This window comes from Muscardinus avellanarius (assembly GCF_963383645.1).
Source record: "Muscardinus avellanarius genome assembly, chromosome: 13".
Classification (NCBI taxonomy): Eukaryota; Metazoa; Chordata; class Mammalia; order Rodentia; family Gliridae; genus Muscardinus; species Muscardinus avellanarius.
Window position 1 is genome coordinate 33,347,733 of NC_137799.1, and position 22,526 is coordinate 33,370,258.

Here is a 22,526-nt window from a genome sequence, read left to right on the forward strand (position 1 = left end):
TTTTCTAGTTCCTTATCTGCATAATGAGAATCTGAATAACACATTTATGGTAGAATTTTCGTGAGGATTAAGTAAAATAATACATATAGAAACATGCCTGTTCTATAGGAGGTACTTGATAACTGATTATTCAGTATAATAAATTGATCAATTGAGACAAATGAGCTACAAAATTCTCCCAGGATAGCCTTCATAGATTTCAGTTTCTCCTACACACTCTCTGCCCAATTTGATATGCTGAGGATAAGGGAAAGCCATGTCTAAAATACTCTTTGTAACTGGGACTATTACAATATGTTCTCTCTTATTGTCCCAGATTAGCTAAATATGGCATTCCCCAGGACACAGTGCAAAATTGAATTTCTCTTCCTTCCCGTAGCCTTTTTAACCCTATCTGAGATCTTATTTTCAAAATATATATTTTCCAACCACATTTCCTGAAGATTATTTAGTCTATGAATTTCTAACTACACATTTGCTAGCCAAAATATATTTCCACTGCTCCCAGCTGAGTAAAGCTGATTCATCCATGGGGAAAAAGATCAGGATTCTATTCTGAAAATTGTTCTCTTGGGCTATTAAGCTGTATCCAATTTCCAGAGTGCCTGATGCCTTCATCTTTAGGGTTGAGGGATTCTATTTTGCTTCATCTGTCAACCACAAAATAGTCAATTCTGTCTTTATTGCAAAGCCACATTTCTAATGATAATGAAAGCAACTCAGGCTGAGTCAGCAATTTAAAAATAGGAATTCTTTGAACAATGAACACAATCAAATTCAAAAGGCAACTGATAAAACAGAAGGATGGAAACCTTTGAGGTTACTGTTTTATGTTTATGAATAAAATAGATTTTTAAGTCTTTTAACAAATACCTCTTTTTATTGCCACATAATTTTTTACTATTTCATTCTTCATTCCACATGTACAATTTGTTTTAATTATTAAATAATAATTTTTAGCCAAAGTGGTGACACATGTCTTTAATTCTAGTACTTAGGAGGATTTCAGGTTCTAAGACATCCCCAGCAAGTAATGAGACTCTCATAAACCTAGCAAGACCTTGTTTCAAAAAAAAATTAAAAATAGTAGGCCTGAAGTTCTAGCTTGGAGGTAGAATGCCCCAGGATTTAATCCTCAATACCACAAAAAATGTTATTATTAATGGTATTAAAATATTAATACATAGAACATATATTAAAATATAAAATTAGAAAGGATAATAATATATTTTATCAGTCAATTGCAAATTAACCTAGGAATGATGGAGTGGAGTGGTTTAATATTTATTACTTTCTCTGTAGCAATTTTTAATAAGTCTCTACAACTTCAACATAATTTTTTTCCTTCACGAATTATTTTACTTCTGTTACAGTACCAAAATTCTACTCTTAGAATATGTAGATTTATCATAAGTCTTCATTTCAATTTTTAAAATTTTTGAAATATTTTGTCTCATCTACCAAAAATGAGTCAGTCTAAGATGTTTCTCTTCTGTTCCTTTGATAGCAATCTCTCTTTCCTCTGAACTGCCAGAAAATTTTATCTGTCTTCTCAGTTGTTTTATGTTACTTTTATTGAATTTATGATTCACTCATCTTTTTATCCAAGAAAAGCCATGTAACTTTCTACAGTTCCGTTACTGGTGCTGTTATTGATGTATACTACATATACTCCCTTGGTACCAGAAACTTCTCATGGATAGACTCTGTGTCTAATTTGACTTAATAACCCCATAGCAATTGGAGAAGTGCCTGGCACAGACTATGCATCAAACACTTGTTTGTGGAACTAATGAATGAATGAATAGGTGTGCAATAAAATGTTTATCAAAAGAAAAATGAAAACTATTCTACCATTATTACAACAATGTGGTTTGGAATTCTGAGCTTTATGAGGATGTTTATGAGAAACATGATTAGGTCCTTGCTGGGGTATTTTCTAGCATATTAATCATTTTCAAGTTAGGACTGTTCTTATACTTTATCAACACCACTTACTGGAAAGTGTATAAAAAATCTCTACCTGTGAACAATATGTATTTGTGTCTATTGAAAAAAACCACCAGTTTTGATGATGGTGGATGTTTTTATTATAGTTAAGAATTTTATTATTAAAATTATTACATATCTTGTGAAAGTTCAAATGTTACAGCAAAGTGTAAACACTCCACTTGAAAAAGAAGTGATTCTTCTTCCCTTCAAAAAGTCCCCCACCCTTCTGTCCCCACCCCATCCCCACTAGAAGTCTGGTCTGGACAGCACCCTACCCACACAGAATGGCTGGGATCTCTGCACATGCCAGGCAGGGTGATTTCTTTGTGTGTGACTGTTACAAAATTTCACTTTTCAAACTGAAATCAAGTGTTTGTTTGCTCAAATAAGGGGAGAATTATTTTTATTATTATTATCATCATCATCATAATCATTATTATTTTCTGAAATGTCAGCATAGTACTTTTCTATTTTGTTGTTTCCCCAAAAGACCCATCAGTCTGGGAGAGCATTAGGAGTGGAAATCATGTTGCTTGGGATGCCGGTTTCTTTATATATGATTGTGGATTTTTAATGTGTCACCTGACTTGGGATATTACATCAAGATGGCTACAGTGACAGAGTTTGTACTAAAGAGGAGGAAGTAGGTCAAGTATCCCTTGATTCTTGACTGGTTGTGATGTATATGGTGTAAAGAGATTTAAGAATCAAACTGGCCTGCCTGAAAATTCTGGCTTTGCCAATCACTAGCTATGTGGCGCTGGCAATTCACTTAGTCAATCTTCAAGTCTCTAAGGAATACACACTCTGCCATGTGAAGTGATGTCTATTGCATAGTAGGCTCAGAATGTCCTAACTTCTATTATTAGTATTCCAGAGTGATTTAACCCAACCATGTCCCACTATCTTAGGACACAATCTTGGTCTACAGCTGATTTTCACAATAAAAAATGAAAAGTGTTAAGAGAGTACCACTTTTGTTATAGCAAGCCCTCAGTAAATATTAGAAATTGTTGTTGGTAAAAACTATCACCTTATGGAGAAAACACAATATTCGGCAAACCTGGCCCAAACAAATTACCCTGACCATCAGCCCACTCTCAACAGATGGTTCCAAGTCCTCCTACACTGTGCTTTTACATGCTCCAGTTCTTCTCCCTCATGGCACCTGTCTCAATTGTAATAAAATAATCACTCTGCAATGTACTGTTTAGTACATCTCTGCAATAGACAGTCCATCGCAGCAGAGACCATATCTGCTCTTCCTTTGCTAAATCTTGACCACTCAGCACAGTACCTATTTATTCAATAAGATAGTTGCTGAACAAATGAATGAGTGAATGAATGAATGAATGTATGAGTAGGCGAGTCACTGGATATTGTTACACATGTACCTATTATGGTGCCTGGTATGTAAATAAGTGCTGAATAAATGTTTGTGTAGTTGAACTGTCAATAGCATTTATTAAAAGTTTCTAAAGAAAATTGCCAACTTCCTCGTAAAACATTACCCATTATTTTTAAAATGTTATTTAATGATAACATCAGCAGAAGAAAAAGCTGTCCGTCCAAAGTCTTTTATCAAAAAAGCCTTTTATCATCAGTCTTGCTTTTCAAACTAAAACGAGGCACAAAACAAACACTCAAAATAGCTCTTTGAGTGGAAAATTCTAATCATACTTCTGACATCCTCATCATTTTCTTGACTCCTCATTGTTAAGAAACAAACAAAATTATCAGAAAAAAACCTTATATTTTTAAACTCAAAAATTGTTTGGCATTATTTATTTCTAGTCTTTTGTTGATGACATGCACATCCCAAGCCCCATGTTCTTAAAAAAAAGAATTTGTGTATCTGCATTAAAAAACAAACAAAAACTAATATCGTCGGCACTGAGTTGTAAGATAGAACAATTATAGCAAGCATTTGTTTCCATTAATTATCTTTGGATCTTTGACAGGTTTTTAGTCTTTATCTGTAAAAACAAAACTAACTGCATTTTTAATTTATTTTCCTCAATTCATCTTAGGGGAAAAAAATCTCTTTTTTTAAACTATGCTATCCAATAGCTAAAAACAAAATATAGTTAATTAGCCTCTTTCACATGGTTCATCAAAGAAATTAACGGGGTGGTAATAGCTTGGAAACCAAGTGAATTTACGTAGTGTAAGAATACAGAACCTAAGATGACAAGATTTTCACGACAAATTATATCCATTTTTGTGCTTTCTTTCTCTCCCTTCCTCTGGTTCCTGTGCTCTTTCATGCTGCAGTCTTGGATGTTTATCATATTCATGTTGAATTCTAAATATAATTTCACCACATACATATTTCTAAAAATGCATTGTCTCATTTTGATTTTTTTTTACTTTTACACAGTGTTTTCATACTGCAGGTAATCTTTGGGGATGATGTGTCTTACTATATAGCACATAACTAAGAGTCATCCATATCATTGCATCTAGTTCTAGTTTGTATGTTTTACATTATATAATATCTCAGTCACTTATTGAAATATTTACTTAACATTTCAACTATTTATTGGAATATTTCATTAACCATTCCCTTATCAAAGAATACTTGAGTTGTTTCCAAATTTGCTATTATTAACAATGCCTCTAACAACCATATCTCCTGGTGTACTTGTGGAAGCGTTCTTTGAAAGTGCTCAAGAGCAAAATTGCTGGTTTTCAAGTATATAAATGTTCAATTAAAACAGATAATACTAAACTGTTTACCAAAGTGATTATGCCAATTTTCATTCCAACAAGCAGCACATAAATGGCCTTATTAATCCACATCTTTTCCAACACTTGGTATTACCTGACTCTTTTTTAATCACTGAAGTAACTTATTATAAGTTCTCATCGATGTTTTACTGTATTATATGTTCACATGGTCTTTTTACAGTATTCACAAATAAAGAGTAAAATAAATTTAAAAGGTAAAAGAGGATCATGTAGCAATAACAAAAAGAGAATATCATAAACCAAATATTATGAGTCATCAATTTTGTGTACTTAAACCCAGAGGATGTTTTCTGGGAGAAGGGAATAGGAAATCCTTGCCCTGGTATAGACCTCAAAGATTGCTTCTAAAACACAGCTGATCTAAAAGTAATCGAATCTAAGAATATTTTTTAGTCTTTTGAAGGAAAGATAGTGCAAATTCACCATTCCCCTGTTATCAGATTTGGTAGTAATATCAACAAGTATGGCAGCAAACTCTCAGAAACAGTGAGATAAAACTTTCACTCACATGAGATTTTATTTTCTTCTAGGATATGGCATTGGTCTCCCACCCAACTCTCCACTGACATCCAATATATCGGAGCTAATTAGTCAGTACAAGTCACATGGGTTTATGGATGTGCTGCATGACAAATGGTACAAGATGGTTCCCTGTGGCAAGAGAACTTTTGCTGTCACCGAGGTATGGAAACACCACTGACAATGTTGACACTATATATATATATATATATATATATATATATATATATATATATATCTTTACCTTGAAGAAGATAAAGAAATGTTGTTACCTGTGCTTCACAGTCAACAGTCTGGGCTATCTAATTCGCTCACTAGGACTCTCCATAATATTTGGATCACACTTAACTTTGCTCGAAAAGAGTCCATGGCTATAGGAATTTTCAGGGAAGCATATTTGTCTTAGATTTAACTGTGATGCTCTTTTAACAGGTAAATTCTAAATGTCTACTTACTACCATATCTCATATCCACAAATGCAGAAAAAAAATGCTGTTCTAAATTACAGCGATGGAATCTGGAATTGATGTTAACAATGTCTGGTTTAACCATGAATTGGTGGCCATGACACGGACTTCAAAATATCTTTTAATATTCAATGACAGCTTTGCTCACTTCTGAATGGTGACTATCTAGTAACAATTTTTTTATGGGCTTGAAAATTAGACAGTAATTAAACCAGTAATTCTTATATTACAGAACCATTTTAAACTGCAAATAACCAAATCTCTGCTTTTTATAGTTGGAAAACTAAGACCTAGATATTGCTCAAGTGAATTGCTCAAGGCACACACAAAGTCAAAATCTACTTTTGTTAAGTAGTCTGTATATACGGTGTAATTTAAAGGAACCCTACAAAATGAGGCAAAATTTAGATGATTAAAATAAGTAATTGAAGCCAGGCATGGTGGCACACACCTGAAATCATAGTACTTGGGAGGCTGAGACAAGAGGATTATAGGTTTGAGGACATCCTCAGCAATATAGAAAAACTGTGAGCAACCGAGCAAGAGCCTGTTTCAAAAATAAATACAAGCTGGGCATGGTGGCACACACTTGTAACCCCAGTACTTGGGAGGCTGAGATAGGAAGATTGCAGGTTTGAAGCCAGCTTCAGCAGCTTAGTGAGGCTTTCAACTTAGTGAACTCTTAGCAACTTTTGTTTCCAATAAAATATAAAATAAGTCTGAGGTGTAGCCCGGAGGTAGAAGGGCCCTGAGTTCTATCACCAATACCACAAAAATAAATACATACATACAAACATACATACATACATACATACATGCATGCATACATATATACAAAGGTCTGGGTGTAGTTCAGAGGTATAATGCTCCTGCATTCAATCCCCAATACCACCAAAAAAAAAAAAAAAAAGAAAAAGAAAAAGAAAATTAAAGGGTATAACCAAAGTTACAGAAAATTAAAGGACAAAATCACGTTTAAAAAAAAAAAAGAAAGAAAAAAAGAAGCCAAATAAAACTAGGCATGGTGGTACACATTTATAATCCCAGTACTTGGGAGGGTGAAACAGGAGGACCACAAACTTGAGGACAGCCTCAGCAAGTAGAGAGCTTCTCATTAACTTAGCAAAACCCTTTTTCAAAATAGAATTAAAATAGGGCTGGGGTAAAGATTTTAGGTATAGATTTTATTTGGAGATAAAATGCCCCTGGGCTCAATTTACCTCATCACAGAGGTAATGGTACCTCTATGTATCTGGTTCTCTTTCTAGATACTGGCAGTATCAAAAAAAAAAAACAAGAAGAAGCCAAATGAACAGGTACAAGTTCAGCCGGACATTTAAAAAATAAAGGCAAAAGCCGGGCGTGGTGGCACATGCATGTAATCCCCGTGCTTGGGAGGCTGAGACAGGAGGATCGCACAGGTTCGAGGACAGCCTCAGCTACTTAGTGAGACTCTCAGCAACTTAGTGAGACCCTGTTTCTAAATAAAATATAAAATAGGTCTGGGGGTATAGCTTGGAAGTAGAAACACCCTGGGTTCCACCCCTAGTACCACCAAAAAATTTAAAAAAAATTTTAAATTTAAAAAAATAAAGGCAAAAACCTAAAGCCAACAATAATAGCTCTGAATAGTCTCTGTTTGCCAACAACTCCCAAATTTGCTTTTAACATACACCCTTCTTCTAAGCTTCCCAGACCATATAGCCACCTTCCTTCCACTTGAATATCCTACAGGCATCTTAAAGTTTACTCATCAAAACCTGAAGCCTTGATCTTCCGTCCCAAATCTGCCTTTCCTCCTGTGCTTCACATCTTGGTAATGGTACCTCTGTGTATCTGGTTCTCTTTCTAGAAACTGGCAGGGATCCCCAATGGCTGAAATAACAAGCCATAACTTCTTCTCTAAAATATGTCTCAAATAGATCTATTTATTGTCATCCCTGCTCTCATCACCCTAGTCCAAGCTGTCAGACTCACCTTGACCACTATGAGAGTCTCCCGGCTGATCTCTCTGCTTTCTCTTCTGCCTTCCTGCAATTTTCTGTCCACATGACAGATGACTCTTCGGAGAGAAGCTTGAAGTGGCCTCCCCTGTTCATTAGAACAACACCTGGAATGCTGGCGTGGCCCACAGCACCTATGGGCCCGAGCCTACCTGCCCACCTTCTTTCTCAGCTCTCATTTGCCACTGTCTTCCCGGCTCACTAGAACTTCACCACAATAGGCTTTTTAATTTTTTTTTTCCTTTACAATGGGCATTTTAGGTAAAGATAAACCAGTGACTTCCCTGCGTTGGGGGTCCCTGTACCTGCTGTTGCCTCCTCCTCCCCCTCAAGTATCCCCCCCCAACCGCTGATAATTGCTCAGCTCTCAGCAAAAAAAAAAAAAAAAAATTCTTTCTTCAGATCCTGATAGATGCTAACCAATCTGAATGATATCTCCCATCATAATCTCATATATCTCGCAATTTTTAGTAGCAAGTGATTTATAATTTGTAAATTTCTCTATGTTAAGCATGTATTTAATCAGGCTATTACTTTTTTTTTGGTGGTGGTACTGGGGTTCCTGGAAGCCCTTCTACCTCTGGGTTACACTCCCAGACCTATTTTATACTTTTTTATTTTTGGAAACAGGGTCTCCTAAGCCAGCACGGCTGGCTTTGAACCTGCGCGATCCTCCTGTCTCCGCCTCCCTAGCTCAGGATTACAAGCGTGTGCCATCACGCCCAGCCAGGCTATTACTCTTAGTGTATCTCTTCATTAGGCTGTAAGAGTTCTGGGGACAAAGACTTTGTTTACTATATTCTCAATGCCACCTGTATAATAGGCACTCAATAAGTAATAGTTAAATAAATGAAGCAGAGAAACTGAACAACATACCTGAGAGAAGAAGCAGAAGGTAAGAACATAGAAGCTCCAACTTTGTAAGAAAACAAGCCAACAAGATGACTCCAAAAGTTTATAACCCCCAGTAACTCAACCCATAGATATCAATGTAGATAAAACGTCAAAGAATTCAAAAAGAGACTTGCTAAAGTGATCAATGAAGTAAAAGAATATTGAAGGAGTGAACTAAAGAGAAAAATTTAAAAAGTGAACTAAAGGATATGAAAAAGTATTAACAAAAAAGCTAGACATTCTAGCATGCATGAAGCCCTGGCTTCAGTACCCAGCACCACACACACACACACACACACACACACACACACACACACACATCTAAAATAGCTCTTATTTTTAAAAGTAACACTGAAAAACAGAGGGACAGATATAATTCCCAAAGTCACACTCCCAGAGATTCCTACTCAGCAACAAAGACCCACCTCCAACATGGCTGCCTTGAGGCCCGGGGTCATCCTGAATCCATAACAATCAGCAAAGCCATAACAATCAGCAAAGCCAGAAATTGTTCAAATGATGCACAAACAATACACCAAAATTTTTTTCAATCATGAGTTTTAATGGGCCAAATTCAACCACGAGCAGTTGGGAAATTCTTTATGTAGTGAGCTGCAAAAACTAGATTAGAGGCTGCTATCATATCAAATTTTGGTGGTTAAGATAACTCCAGGCCCACTTCCCAATCAGCTGAATTTGGAAGGGAGAAACATAAAAATGAAGAGAATGGAGGAGAGCTGTGTCCTTAATTAGAACCTCAGAGAAAGAAGCCAAAGAGGGTTTGGTGACGTCCTTATGTGTAGAGATAGGAGACTTCCAGCTTCAGGGAAGGCTATTATCACACATGGAGCTGCCCTTCCCCAGAGATGGTGACTGCATTGTGGCATGTCCTAGTGTATTCAATGGCAAGCTGTTTCATAATGATATTTATCTGTGTGTGTCTGAATAGTAATACATATTCTTGGGCCCTGACTGGCATATTTGTATTAATGACCTAAGACAGAATCTCAGGATCATCATCTCAGAACCTAAAGATAGAATGTAATTAGATGAAAAGAACCTTCAGCTCATTGGCTGTGAAAGCTGGATTTTCCTTTGCTCAATACACCAGTATATGGAAACTTCACCTGCTTTCCCCCACCCCACCCCAGCTTTCTCCTAGAAAAGGTCACAAGAAGAAAGCATGCCTGTTAGTTCTTTGCTTTCTTATTGCCTCAAATATCATGCACTCTTAAGCTGTGTTGGTGAAGAGAAACAAAGCTAGCTTTGAAATCAGACAAATCGTATTTGATGCCTACCCCTACCAAGCACTTATTTAGAAAAGTCATTTCATCCAGCTCCAAATCCACTTTTTCATCTCTCAATAGCACTTGAGGGGAAAATAAGACACAGTATAAAGAACATGGCTCTCCTAGCTCCGCCTCCCTCTACTCCTCCTGTAGCTGCCCAGAAAGAGGGGTGCTGGGCAAGAGCAGCATGGGCAGGATGCTGTGGATGGCACCTCTCCCAACAGGTGCTCCTGACCCTTGAGGAGGACAGTCCTGGGTTTATTTCTCACCTTAAATCCCTCTTTGCCAAGTACAGTTCTGGTCTATGTCTATTACCATGGAGCAATTACAGGCCTTTCATACCAAACAATATCCTAGTTTAGATAATGGCTTCTATGATCACCTAGTGCTAAAACATGAAGGTGATTCTCGTCTCATTTCTGCCAGTTGCCCATTAATGCATAGTCTCCTATAAGAACCTTGATCTATTCACCCCCCATCTCTTTACAAACCTCAGCTGTCTAAGCTGCAGATTCTCTGGAGGATTAAACTCACTTTTAAAAAAAAAAAATTCCAGGGCTTTATCTGCTTCCCAGAGTCACCCAGGAGATTGCAGGTCCAATTCTGCAGACCAGACTGCAGTAATTTTCCCAAGAGGAATTTTAAATCGACCTTACATGTTTCCCAGCAGCACCCCCCCCACACACACACACACACACCAAACTCTGCCTCTGCCACAGTGACTCTTTGTCCACCAATTCCATTGGGAAAATGTATAGCAGGGTGGAAAGTCCCTTCATATTCCTTTGACTCAACAGGAAAACATAAATTTTTTTCAAGCCTCTGAGTGATTTCAAAAGCTCCAGGACAACAGTTTTATGAAATCTGGTATTCTCAAGCCAGGGAAGAGAGGCAGCAGATCAGTTTAGCAAGCCCCCAAATTCTTTCAAGGTATTATTAAGACATATGATAAGATCTCTTTTTTGCAAGTGCCCTTTAAGTAATGGGTTGAATGACTGTATCCTTTAACTATATGAGACTAGTCATAAAAGAAGAGGAAACCTTGGGTGTGGGAAGGATAGTACATTCAAAGAGACAGAGAGTATTAAGAAAATATTTGCAAATCTATAAACCTATGGGTTTTTTGTTGGTTATTTTGTTTTGTTTTATTTTATTTTTGTGGTACTAGGAACTGAACCCAGGAGCATTCTACCTCCAAGCTACATCCCCAGACTTATTTTAATCTTTATTTGGAAACAAGGCCTTGCTAAGTTGTTGAGGGCCTCAATAAATTACTGGGGCTGGCTTTGAACCTGCAATCCTCCTGTCTCAGTCTCCCAAGTACTGGAATTACAGGAGTATACCACCATGCCCAGCTCAAATCTATGGTTTGAGGACTTCAACTCACATCATGCATTCTTCCCCCAGAAGAGTAAAGTAAGAGAGCTATTACCACCCAAGCTGGAGGGAGAAAATGAAGAGAATCATCCCTAAGAACATGGGGGAAGGGGACAGGAGGGGGCTTTCTAATAGCTGTGGCCATTTGATTAGGGCACAATCATCCCATGGAGACCTCACTGGAAAAGAACCAGGAATAAATGCCCTGTCTCAGTTCCCCCACACCCAACACCACTTTTCGTCATCTACCACTGCCTTAGATCAAGGGAGCCTGCCTATGTGATCTATAGAAATTACTTCCAAGGGCACAAGGAATGACAAAGAAAGGTGAAGAGTGTATCTGAAAGGGAAAAGAACGTCCAGCCCACCCTTCTGGCACACGAAGGGGGAATGAACCAAATTCGGGCAAGTATTTACAGCCTGACCATCCATGCATCCCCTTGCACCTTCAGGCAGAGGTTCAGTCTGCAGGGAGAGGGATCCTGCCTTGGAGTGGTCAGGGAAAAAAGAGAAGTACAATCATGTTCACTAGAATGGAATGCCCCTGGTCTTGGGAATCAGACCACCCTGGTTCTGCTAAGCCCTTGGGAAGATTCTTTAACCTTTCTGAGAACCTAAAGGTCTCTTTATCTTTTTTACTGAGTACAGAGGGAAACAACAGGCACCAAGCAAGAAGCTTTACTTTGGAGTGAAAAAGGTTATATTGCAGGAATGAGAGACTTTGCATGGGGTGGGGACAAGATGTGCATTTTGAGACAGTACATAAGTAAATGTTTCTATTATTTCAATGTTTCTATTGTAAACACAAAACAGTGCCCATTTCTGAACTTATTCCACTCTTCACTCACCTTGTTCATGACTAATGGCCCCAACCTGGCTTTCATCCTATCTTGTCCCTTCTTATCCTTGGCTTCCCCAACCCTTGAACTTCACCCTTTAATGGATGGAGCTGCAGGGCAGAAATGGCATGATACTGTCTACTAGGCTCATTATGGGGCAACTTTAAAAGCTGAAGTTTAAATGCCTTGTTATTTAGGAGCACTGTGTAGGTGTAAAAGTAAAAATAACCACAGTATCAACATAACCGTATCAAAATGTCATGAACTCACTTACCTCTCTGAGTTCCTTTCTTTGCAAAGGGAAATTATATTTTATGTCTCTAGTTTGGAATAGGAGTAGAGATAATGTATGTGATCATCTCTGACACATGGTAGGTGTTGAATGGATGGTAATTAACATGATTGCCCTGATTCTGAAAAAAAATCAATTGTGTGACCTATGACAAATCATTTAACTCCTCTAAACTTTTTTTCTTGCCTTAAATAAAATGACTATATAGCATGGGTAGTAAAGAGATATGGTGCTGGGGGTTGGGGGAGGAAAGGGCCAATCGACTATACATGGAAAGCCAAAGAGGATCACCACACAAGTCACTTCAGGGGGGTTTCATGCAGCCAGATGTGGTAGCACAAATCTGTAATACCAGTACTTAGGAGACTGAAACAGGTGGATCACAGGTTCGAGGCCAACCTCACCAATATAGAAAGTCCCTCAGCAACTTAATCAGAACCTGTTTCAAAAAAATTAAAAAGGGCTAAGAGTATAGCTCAGAGGTAGAATGGCCCTGAGTAACAACAAAATCCCTAGTAACAACAAAAAAAGAGTTCAATGACAGTTTTCTCTCCAGTTTATTTTGATTCATATTTTTAGAACTAAAGAGAAGGGTTAGGGAAGTAGGAGGGGGCAAGTTCCAACACAGTCTTTTCTGCTCGTGACAACTAGGTCGCATCTCTGCGCCCTCCTGCCCCTCTCATCTCTACCCCTTGCTTTTTCAATTTAAAACGTTGCTGTCTAATATTCAACCTGATGCACGTTATGTCAAAGCACGAAGAGTTAATGACTGTAGATTACTTTAAATTGAAAACCAGTGTGTGTCGGGAGCCACCTTGACAGCCGAGGGCTTCCCATGGAATAGCCTAAGTAATTGGGTTTAATATTAATCCAAGCACAAGGTCAGATGGAGCCTATCCAGGTAGCACTTTCTGGAAACATGAAGATGCACAGAGTGTGTATGCTTCCTTTTACAGTGGAGATAGAGCTGGGCATAAGGACAGGAAAGCCAGTCTCAGGGAGGCCTACCTTCCTCCACCCCCTAACACCACAAATTCAAGATTCATTTATTCATACATTCCTCTCCATCCATCCATCAGCACATGTAGATTGAACTCATGTATGCCAAGCCCCGTGTCAGAGGCAGCCAAGGTAGAGATGAATACAGAGAGAGACAGACAGGCAGACAGAGACAGAGTTGTGAACAAACCTCCTAATCCACACCATCACAGGGGCAGCAGTAAGGGGAAACATGAGATAAAGCAGCAACGCAAACAAGATCAGGATCCAACCATCGAAGCACAAGAAAGAATCAGAGTGGGCTTCCTGGAAGAAGATGCCCTCTGTAGGGAGAAGAACTCTCCAGGAAAAGTATGGGCAAGACAGGTCTTGAAACTGTAAGCAATGCAAGTTAACCCTGCCCTCCAAAGATACTGCATCCAATCATGCATGCCCCAGAGATTCTAAAAACATAGATGGCCACCTTTCTGGGCCCAATTATTATGCAGCCACCGCTAAACCTACAAGTAAATTACAGGCTTCTAGCTCCCTGTATTCTGTATGTGGGGGGAGCTCTCTACCACCTGCTCAAGGGCAAGGATGTTGCTTCTAGTCTTCCTACAGGAGGCAATCTGGAATAACAAAGAATTTCAGCTCTGGAAGGGGACACCCCAGGGTTGACTCCCAGCTCACCACTGAGTGTCTATGCAAGCCCTACAACTTCCACTTATCAGACCTCCCCCCCTTAAAACCAAGGATAATAATAGGGCCTGCCTGAAAGTGTGAAATCTATGTAATGAAATAGTGGATGGTAAACACCTGGCTTACAAAGTTGCCCCCTCCTTCCCTAATGATAGAACTATGACAAAGAAGAAAAGTATTTGGTAAATAGTAACAATACAGAAGAAATTAGAGCTGCTACATCCTTCCTCTTGGATTCGTTTGAACTCGTCTTGGATTCATTTGGAACATCTTGTCATTAGAAGCATGTTACAAGCGGTTACTGGGGATTAAACCCAGGGGCATTCTACCTGCGAGCTACACCCCCAGCCCTATTTCAGTCTTTATTTTGAAATAGGGTCTCCCTGAATCCCTGAATGTCTTGTTGAGACTAGCCTGGAAGCTGCGATCCTCCTGTCTCAGCTTCCCAAGTACCAAGATTATAGGCAAGCACCACCAGGCCTGGCTGCAATCACCTTATAACTCCAAGATAAACTTTCTTTTATTTATTGCTTATATATGTTACAGAACTGAATTTTTTTTTCCTTATAATTATACATAAAAGGAGAATTCACAGTGACATATTCATATATGCCATGGCATAATTTGGTGATGAGAGGACTGGAGAAATGCATGATTCTAGAATTTTCTGCTTTGCAAAGTGCCTAGTTAACTAGCTTTTACAGTACACTTCTTTTCTCCAACTCAGCATCGGGTTTGTGTGGGAAAAGTGAAGATGGCTTATACAAACCATTAGGCAGCATCTTAAGCAGATCTTCAAGAAAATAACAGTAATTGTTGACTATAAATGTGGTCGGTGGTATTTCAAAGTTGCACTATTACATGGGTAGGCCAGACACCTACAATCTCGTCTTGCTTCCCCTCACCCCATATCATCACAGAGTCAGGGCTTTTTCTCTGTTGCTCTCTGGTTCCCATAAATGACAGAAGTTTGAATTCTGGTTCAAGGAAGAATAATTCCAGTAAGTGTCCTCTTCACCCTTGCTAATGAGCAAGTAAACAGATCTCGTGGAATAAGGGTCTCCTCTTTTACATATGAGAGATGCTTGAGCATAAATTACACCCAAGACCACATACTGTTAGCAGTTCTTGCTTTTCCCTTCGTTAGATTCAATGAACTCATGAATATTTATGAAAGGCTACTTATTATGCAACTAAAAGGTATGAACAGTGCTCACACTGATTAGGACTATTGTGTGTGTGGAGAGAGAGAGCCCTTCTAACATTTTTGCTTAGACTTCCAAACACTGTAGTCTATGGAGGATCTCAGGAAATGGGGCTCCTTCTCTTGGATCTCTGTTCCCTGTGCAGAGCAGTTGCCTCCAGGTACTGAAGATTCAGCCTGGACAGAAAGAGAGAAAGCAGAGAAGTGGGTGAGGACTGCCATCTAGTGGCTTTAAAGTGAGGTGTCACAAAAAAAGCAGAAAAGCCATCTTCTTTTTTGTTGTTCCTGTTTTTCGCAAATGACCTAACGGACCAAAGAATTTTCCTCCAAGGCTTTTAAGGACACTTCCTCCCCATGCAGTAGCAGAAGAAGTGATGTAATTCCCGCACATGTTGGATGAGAAAGCAGCATCGTGGTGGAGCCCCTGAGACCCTTACAGAGGTACCGGATTTGGTTCCCTGAGATACCTGTCATGGGGCTGGCCAGCAGGGATGCCAATGCATTCCCATGTGGAGGCCTGCCTTTGCCTCCTCCCTCTATCCTAGCTTGTAAGGCTTCAGGACATTGCTAGGGGTTGAATTGTGTATACAACACACACACACACACACACACACACACACACACAATAAAACATTGAGGTCTTGAGGGCTTTTTCCCAGAACCTCAGAATGGGGTTTACTTTGGATACAAAGTTATTGCAGATGTGAATAGTTAGGTTAAGATGCAGTTATACTTCAGTAGGGCAGGCTCCAAATCCAGTGTGGCTGGTGTCCAGGTTAGAAGATAGCTACCATGCAAAAAGACACACAAGGAAATACCATGTGATGATAGAGGCTGGATTTCTACAGCTGAAAGCCAAGAGTGTGTTAGTTAGCTTTTCATTACTGTAAGGAAATACCTGAGATAATATTAAGAGAAAACATTTATATTGGCTCACAGTTTTGGAGTTTTCAGGCCATGGCTGCTTAGCCCTGTTGCCGTTGGCCCTGTAGCGAGGCAGCACATTATGACAAGGAGCACGTGGAGGGAGATAAGCTGCACACTTCAAGGCTGAGATGCAAAGGAGAGAGAGGAAAGGGCTGGGGTACCACATTCTCCATTGAAGACAGCCCCTCAAGGACCTGAGACCTCCCACCAAGCCCCGCCTCTTAAAGGTTCCACGACCTTCCAATAGCACCAACCAGGGGACTTAACAGGAGCCTCTGGGGGACATTCCAGATGCAAACCACAGCACCAAGGAATCCCAAAGATTGCAGGCAAACTGCCAGGCAGTAAAGAAGGTCACCCTACAGGTTTCAGAGGTAGCATGACCTTGATTTTAGATTTCTAGCTCCAGAATTTGGAGACAATATATTTCTGCTGTTTAAGCCATCCCATCTCTCGTGCATTCTACAACAACCCTGGACTCTGTAATCTTAGCTGAGCTTCTTATTTTCCAGACAAGCATATATGGTCACCATTATTCCCTGGAGGTTCTTCCAGCTGCCAGTCCCTCCCCTGCCCCATTCACCCTTCACAAAGACAGATTTATCTTTGCAGTATATAATTCTGATTGGAACCTGTGCCTTCCCTGCCAAATAGATACCAGATGTCGAGTATTCAGCATCCTCCTTAATCTGATTCTTTGCAGCACACCTTCTGATATTTTGTCAAGTACTTTAGCCACATTAAAACACCTTGCTGGGTAGGTATGGTGGCCCACACCAATAATCTCAGTACTTGGGGAAGACGAAACTAGAGGATTGAGATTTGCCAACCTCCGCAACCTAACAAGAATCTCAGCAACTTAGTGAGAGCCTGTTTCAAAGTTTAAAAATTCTTAATAAAAAGGACTGAGGGTGAAGCTCAGAGGTAGTGTTCTCATAAACTCAATCCCAGGATAAGAAAGAAAGAGAAGAAAAGAAAGAAAGAAAGAAAGAAAGAAAGAAAGAAAGAAAGAAAGAAAGAAAGAAAGAAAGAAAGGAAGAAAGAAAGAAAGAAGGAAAGAAAGTTGATGTCCACTTCCCAACTTTGGAATTACAGTAGGTGTCCACCTTTCTTCAGGATCAAACACTTAATGGAAGGAGATAAAATAAACTCCCTCTATTTATTTCCAGCAAGATGTAATTTCTCATTTCTCTGAATTTTTACAGCTCTTTGCCCTTGCCTCCCTGAGGACATCTTTCATTTTCTTTTGTAATTAATTATAACTCTCTAAGCTTTCTGAGCAAGGACCATTTCTGAATGCTCTCAATGCTTTCTATATTGAGACATGATTGACTAAGTGATGCCCTGTAAGAAATAGTTTAGGCTGTCCTTTCTTCAATGTCTGGGGCAAGGTCAAACCATCACTTCACCAAACACTACTGTTTTCCCTGTACCTCCCTATTCCAGCCATGCTGGCCTCCTGCCCCAGTGCCTTTGTGCATGGAGTTTGTTCTGCTTGGAACCCTCATTCTTTTCCAGGACATCCAGTTAACTTTTTCTATTTCTTAAGATTTCAGCTCAATGTGAAATCTCTTTTAGCACCAAGTACTTCTCATCTCTAACACTCAGGTGTGTCTTTCTATCTATGGAAATGATAATTTGGTTAATATCCATCTTCCCTACAAAATTGTAAGCCCCATAAGAAAGAAACAACAAAGGAGGTATCTGCCTTAAGGAACTATAGTATCTCTCTCACTAGATGCTCAGTAAATATTTGTTGAGAAAGGAAGAGTTGAGTTTATGTGTGTAAGAAAAGTCTATTGGAATTTCCAGGCAAGACAAAAGGAGCCCATAATCATAACCTCAACCATTTTTGTGTCTACAATCTCCTGGGCATGTAGCCTACCTAGTCCTTTATGTACCCCATCTTATTTAATCCTGAAAATGATGCTAGGCATTAGTAATCATTGTCCTTGCTCTACCAATAAACAAACAATGACTCCGATAATTAATTCTGTCTGAGGTCATGGAATTGTTAAATAGCAAAACTTTGATTGGAAACCACACACTCCAAGACTCATAGTAAACACTGTCCCAGAATTACAAAAGAAAGCCAAACACACAATTCCTAATCCTTTTGCATATATATGATAAATGTAAAAGACTGCCTAGTGTTCCATCCTTAAAGCCATATTGCTTATTAAAATCGATTTCTCAGTGTCAAAACTATATTTCTCAAGAGACTGCCTTATTCACCACAGGAAGCTCAATTATCTGGCAGAGGGCCTGGTATATACAAGGCACTCAATATATACTTGTGGAATGGATGTAAACTTGAAGCATGTTTCATCACATTCAAAGAAGATAAAACACAGAGAGCCAGAGTCAAATGTCTGCTTCAGGGAGAGGAAGGAAATAGGAAAGGAAAAAAAGAGACAAACTTCAGACCATAGTGGGAACCTACTGTGTGCTATCACTATTTTAAAATGCTTTTAAAATATTTGTTATCTTAGATGTAATTTCATACATATCTACAATAACACCCTGGAGCACAGTGAATAGTACATACCTATAATCCCAATACTTGGGAAACTGAAACAGAGGATCACAGGTTCAAGGCCAGCCTCAGCAACTTAACAAGGCCCTCTGCAGCTTAATGAGACACTGTTTCACAATAAAATAGGGCTAGGGCCAGGGCTGTGGCTCAGAGTTGGAGCATCCCCTGGGTCCAATCCCCAGTAACACAAAACACAAAATAAACGCTGTGGCACCATCATGTTATTTCTGCTTTGCAGATGAAACATCTCATGTTGGGAAACTGTAAACTCAGGGCTGTGTGGCTTGATAGATTACACTGTGGCTAATGTCAGTACAGTTAAATATGGTGACTGGCAATACTACAAAAAGCAAAGCACCTCCAGAGGAAAGTCAAGACAGCCTGTAAAGCTTCTAAAAGGAATGTGTGCCTTGCTCAGGAACTCGTCCTCCTGACTGACTTAGAGGATGCACAATAGCAACCTCGTATCTCATTACTTCTATTTCTGCTGAATTTTTTTTTCCACGGTGACTCATTTTTGCCTGTGACCATCTCATCGTTCTTTATCTGAAAGTTGTTGGGAGAAATGAGGACTTGCTGAAACAGAAGCACTGTCAGGCTTCTGGCTTCTTCCCAATCAACACATCGACCCTTTTAATTTACTTACGACAGTGAATGTCCTATCATCCACATCGCTCTGCAGTGATAAACAGAAAGAGTAAGAGAGAGCATTTTCCATGGAAATGGCTAAGAATAATGCCTATAGAAAACTGAAACAGTGGTGCTGAGTCCCATTATGATGCTGAACCATAAACTTTATGAAATGTAGAACAAGAAAGGGGGAACTAGTTCATATTTGAATCAATCTCCAGCACCAGCATAGCATTATATTCTCTAAAACACAGAAATAAAGCAATTCTCCCTGCACGCTAAGATTACTTTCATGAAGTGGTACCATCTTCCCAGTATTGTCTATTCAATCATTAAATCAGCTAATTCTTACAACAAATTTCTTCTATTAAAATATCTCTGTATGCACTACTTCATCTGCTCTTCAAAATGATCATGTGCAGTCACTAAACAGTCACTAAAGCAGGTCTAATTAGTATCACCTTTTTACAAATCAAGACACTGAGGCGGGCACCAGCCATGGCTCCTCTGAGGGCTCACAGCAAATACGGGGCAGAGCTGAGATGGGAACACCTGTGTTCTCTCGACTGCCCCTTTGCTGCCTCAAAGTAACACATTCACATAGAGGAATACAGGCTACTATGAGTTTCCACACTGGTGGCTCCATTCTAAATAGTGGCCATCAACAAATGACTCAGGAAAAAGTGGGAAATCTGTAAGAGTGCCACATGGGCCAATAATGACAACTACTGCGGTCCTCAAGCCTGCAGTAGAAAGTCTGTCATCAACCCTCCAAAAGTTCTGGATGGAGGAGCCAAAGCTAATGCTGGGAAGTGCTTAGAGCAATATACCACAATCTGTAACTGACAGTGGAGGAGTGTTAGATGGACATTCATACACTACATGCCCACATCTGATGGGTGTGCTTGTTTTAAGATTTCATCTCTACTAGCAGAGTGAATTATGACATAATTAGTAATATTAGCAATGACAGTGATCTAGTATATTGGAGAATCAGTTTTAAGCCTAATAAATTATATAAAGCATGTAGTAATTTCATATTTCAGATGGGAAAACTAATATTAAGCAATTGGCCCAAGATCTTACTTCTATTAAGTAGGCAGTTCTAAATTCCACTCTATTATGCTTCCTTCCAATCTAATTAATTCAGTTTATCAGGATTACCCATGGGCATTCTACCTCCAAGCTATACTCTCAACCCTATTTTATAATTTATTTGGAAACAAGGTCTCACTAAGTTCCTGAGATTGCCCTTGGATCTGTGAGCCTTCTGTTTTAGTCTCCTAAGTACTGGGATTTCAGGTGTGTGCTACCATATCCAGCAGGGATAATAATTTAACCATCAAATATTTTTGCCTCCAAATCTCTCCTTTTCCCTTAAACTATGTAGATAGATCTGTGCTGCCCATTATGATAACTACTGAGCATTTGAAATGCTTTGAGTTCTAATTGAGATGGCTGGGAGAACAAAAATAAAGGTAAAATAATTCATGAATAAATTATAATATTGATTATATGATAAATGGTAAAACTGGATACATTGGGTTAAAATAAATATATTATCAAAATTAATTTCATTTTTTTATTTTTAATGTAGCTACTAGAAAGCTAAAATTATATAGATGGTTGCTGGGTGTAGTGGCATATGCCTATAATCCCAGTACTTGGGAGGCTAAGTCAGGAAGATCATAGGTTCCAGACCAGCCTTAGCCACTTAGCAAGACCCTCAGCAATTTAGCAATACCCAGTTTCTAAATAAAAAAAAAAACAAAAAGTTCTGGGAGAGTAACTTAGAGGTAGAGCACCCCAAGGTTCAATCCCCAGTACCAAACGTAACAAAATTACATAGATGGCTAATTAGACTTCCATTGGACAATACTGCTATAGATTATTGTTTCAAAGTCCACCTACTTTGCCGGGCGCACACTTGTAATCCCCGTGCTTGGGAAGCTGAGATAGGAGGATCACACAGGTTCGAAGCCAGCCTCCACTGGTTTAAAAGACCCTGTTTCCAAATAAAATATAAAATAGGTCTGTAAGTATAGCCCGAAGGTAAAAGGCCCCTGGGTTCCATCCCCAGTACCATCAAAAAAAAATATCCGTATACTTTATCTTTCCCCCACAGGGTGATGTCAGAGAGAATTAAATAGGAATAAAATAGGTTTACCTTTTAATTTCTCTCATGGCATAAATCTGTCACATAATACGTTCAAACCCTGAATTCCATAGTAACTATCGAACTGCTTTTATTTTTTTACCATAATTCATAGCAAAAAATGCATCATATTGCAAACCCATAATTACTTGCTATATTTAATTTTTATATGGTCCTATACCAATATAACTAAAACAATTCCATGAAGTAACATTTATTCAGCTAAATGAAGTTCTCCTTATTGATACTTTATACTCAATTATCTCCTATTCTTTTTTTTGTTGGTTGCGATCCACTAAACTAACTTCATAACCCGTTAATGAGCATCAACCTGGTTTGTAAAACTTAGCATACAAGTCTACAAGTGAGACAATGATTTAATCTACACAAGTAAGAATAGATTTTTTTGTGTGTGTAAATAAGAAGAGGAACCTAGCAGAAAAGAAGGAGCTAGTGGAGCCTGTAGCCATAGCTAGTTCCGTAACCTGTTCAGTTGGCCAAATTGAGAAGAGGTCTTCAGACTAAATGCTCAGTGCTCCACCTATGGATCCAGCACTAATGATTATATCTAATGCACAGCTCTTGTTCCGTTTGCTTGCTCCATATCACCCCTTCTTATAAGGAAGAACAAATGCTTCCTTTGGTCCCTGCTTTTCCTACCCAACTCCCACTACCCACCCTAGCGCCAGCCATGAGGTTTGAATAAGTGTTTCCCTGTGTCATAGGCTATGTCTGATGACTCAGGAGTAGAAACCCAACCCAAGTGAAACCAATCAGAGCCTGTCCCTGGAACCAGAACAGAGGAAAGATAGCTCTGATGATAAAGCTCCCAGGGCCTCAATTTGACATCTATCAGCGATCTGGTCCTTTGCCATATGGAAAAAGCTTCTTTATCATAGAAGAGAGTGGAAAAGGGAAGTTGAGATCAGAGATACAAAGAGGTAAACAGACCCCAGTCTCTTCGAGGCCAT

General features: G+C 39.0%; 1 protein-coding gene across 1 annotated transcript in view; it reads left to right on the forward strand.

The window, feature by feature from the left end:
• Positions 1 to 22,526, forward strand: part of GRIN3A (glutamate ionotropic receptor NMDA type subunit 3A) — a gene marked incomplete at both ends in the record, with an annotated part of 172,011 nt that overhangs the window by 126,331 nt on the left and 23,154 nt on the right. The window contains one exon of the mRNA XM_080709309.1: positions 5,274 to 5,425. Within this exon, the coding sequence (XP_080565435.1) occupies positions 5,274 to 5,425 (152 nt within the window). The remainder of the gene's footprint in view (positions 1 to 5,273; positions 5,426 to 22,526) is intronic.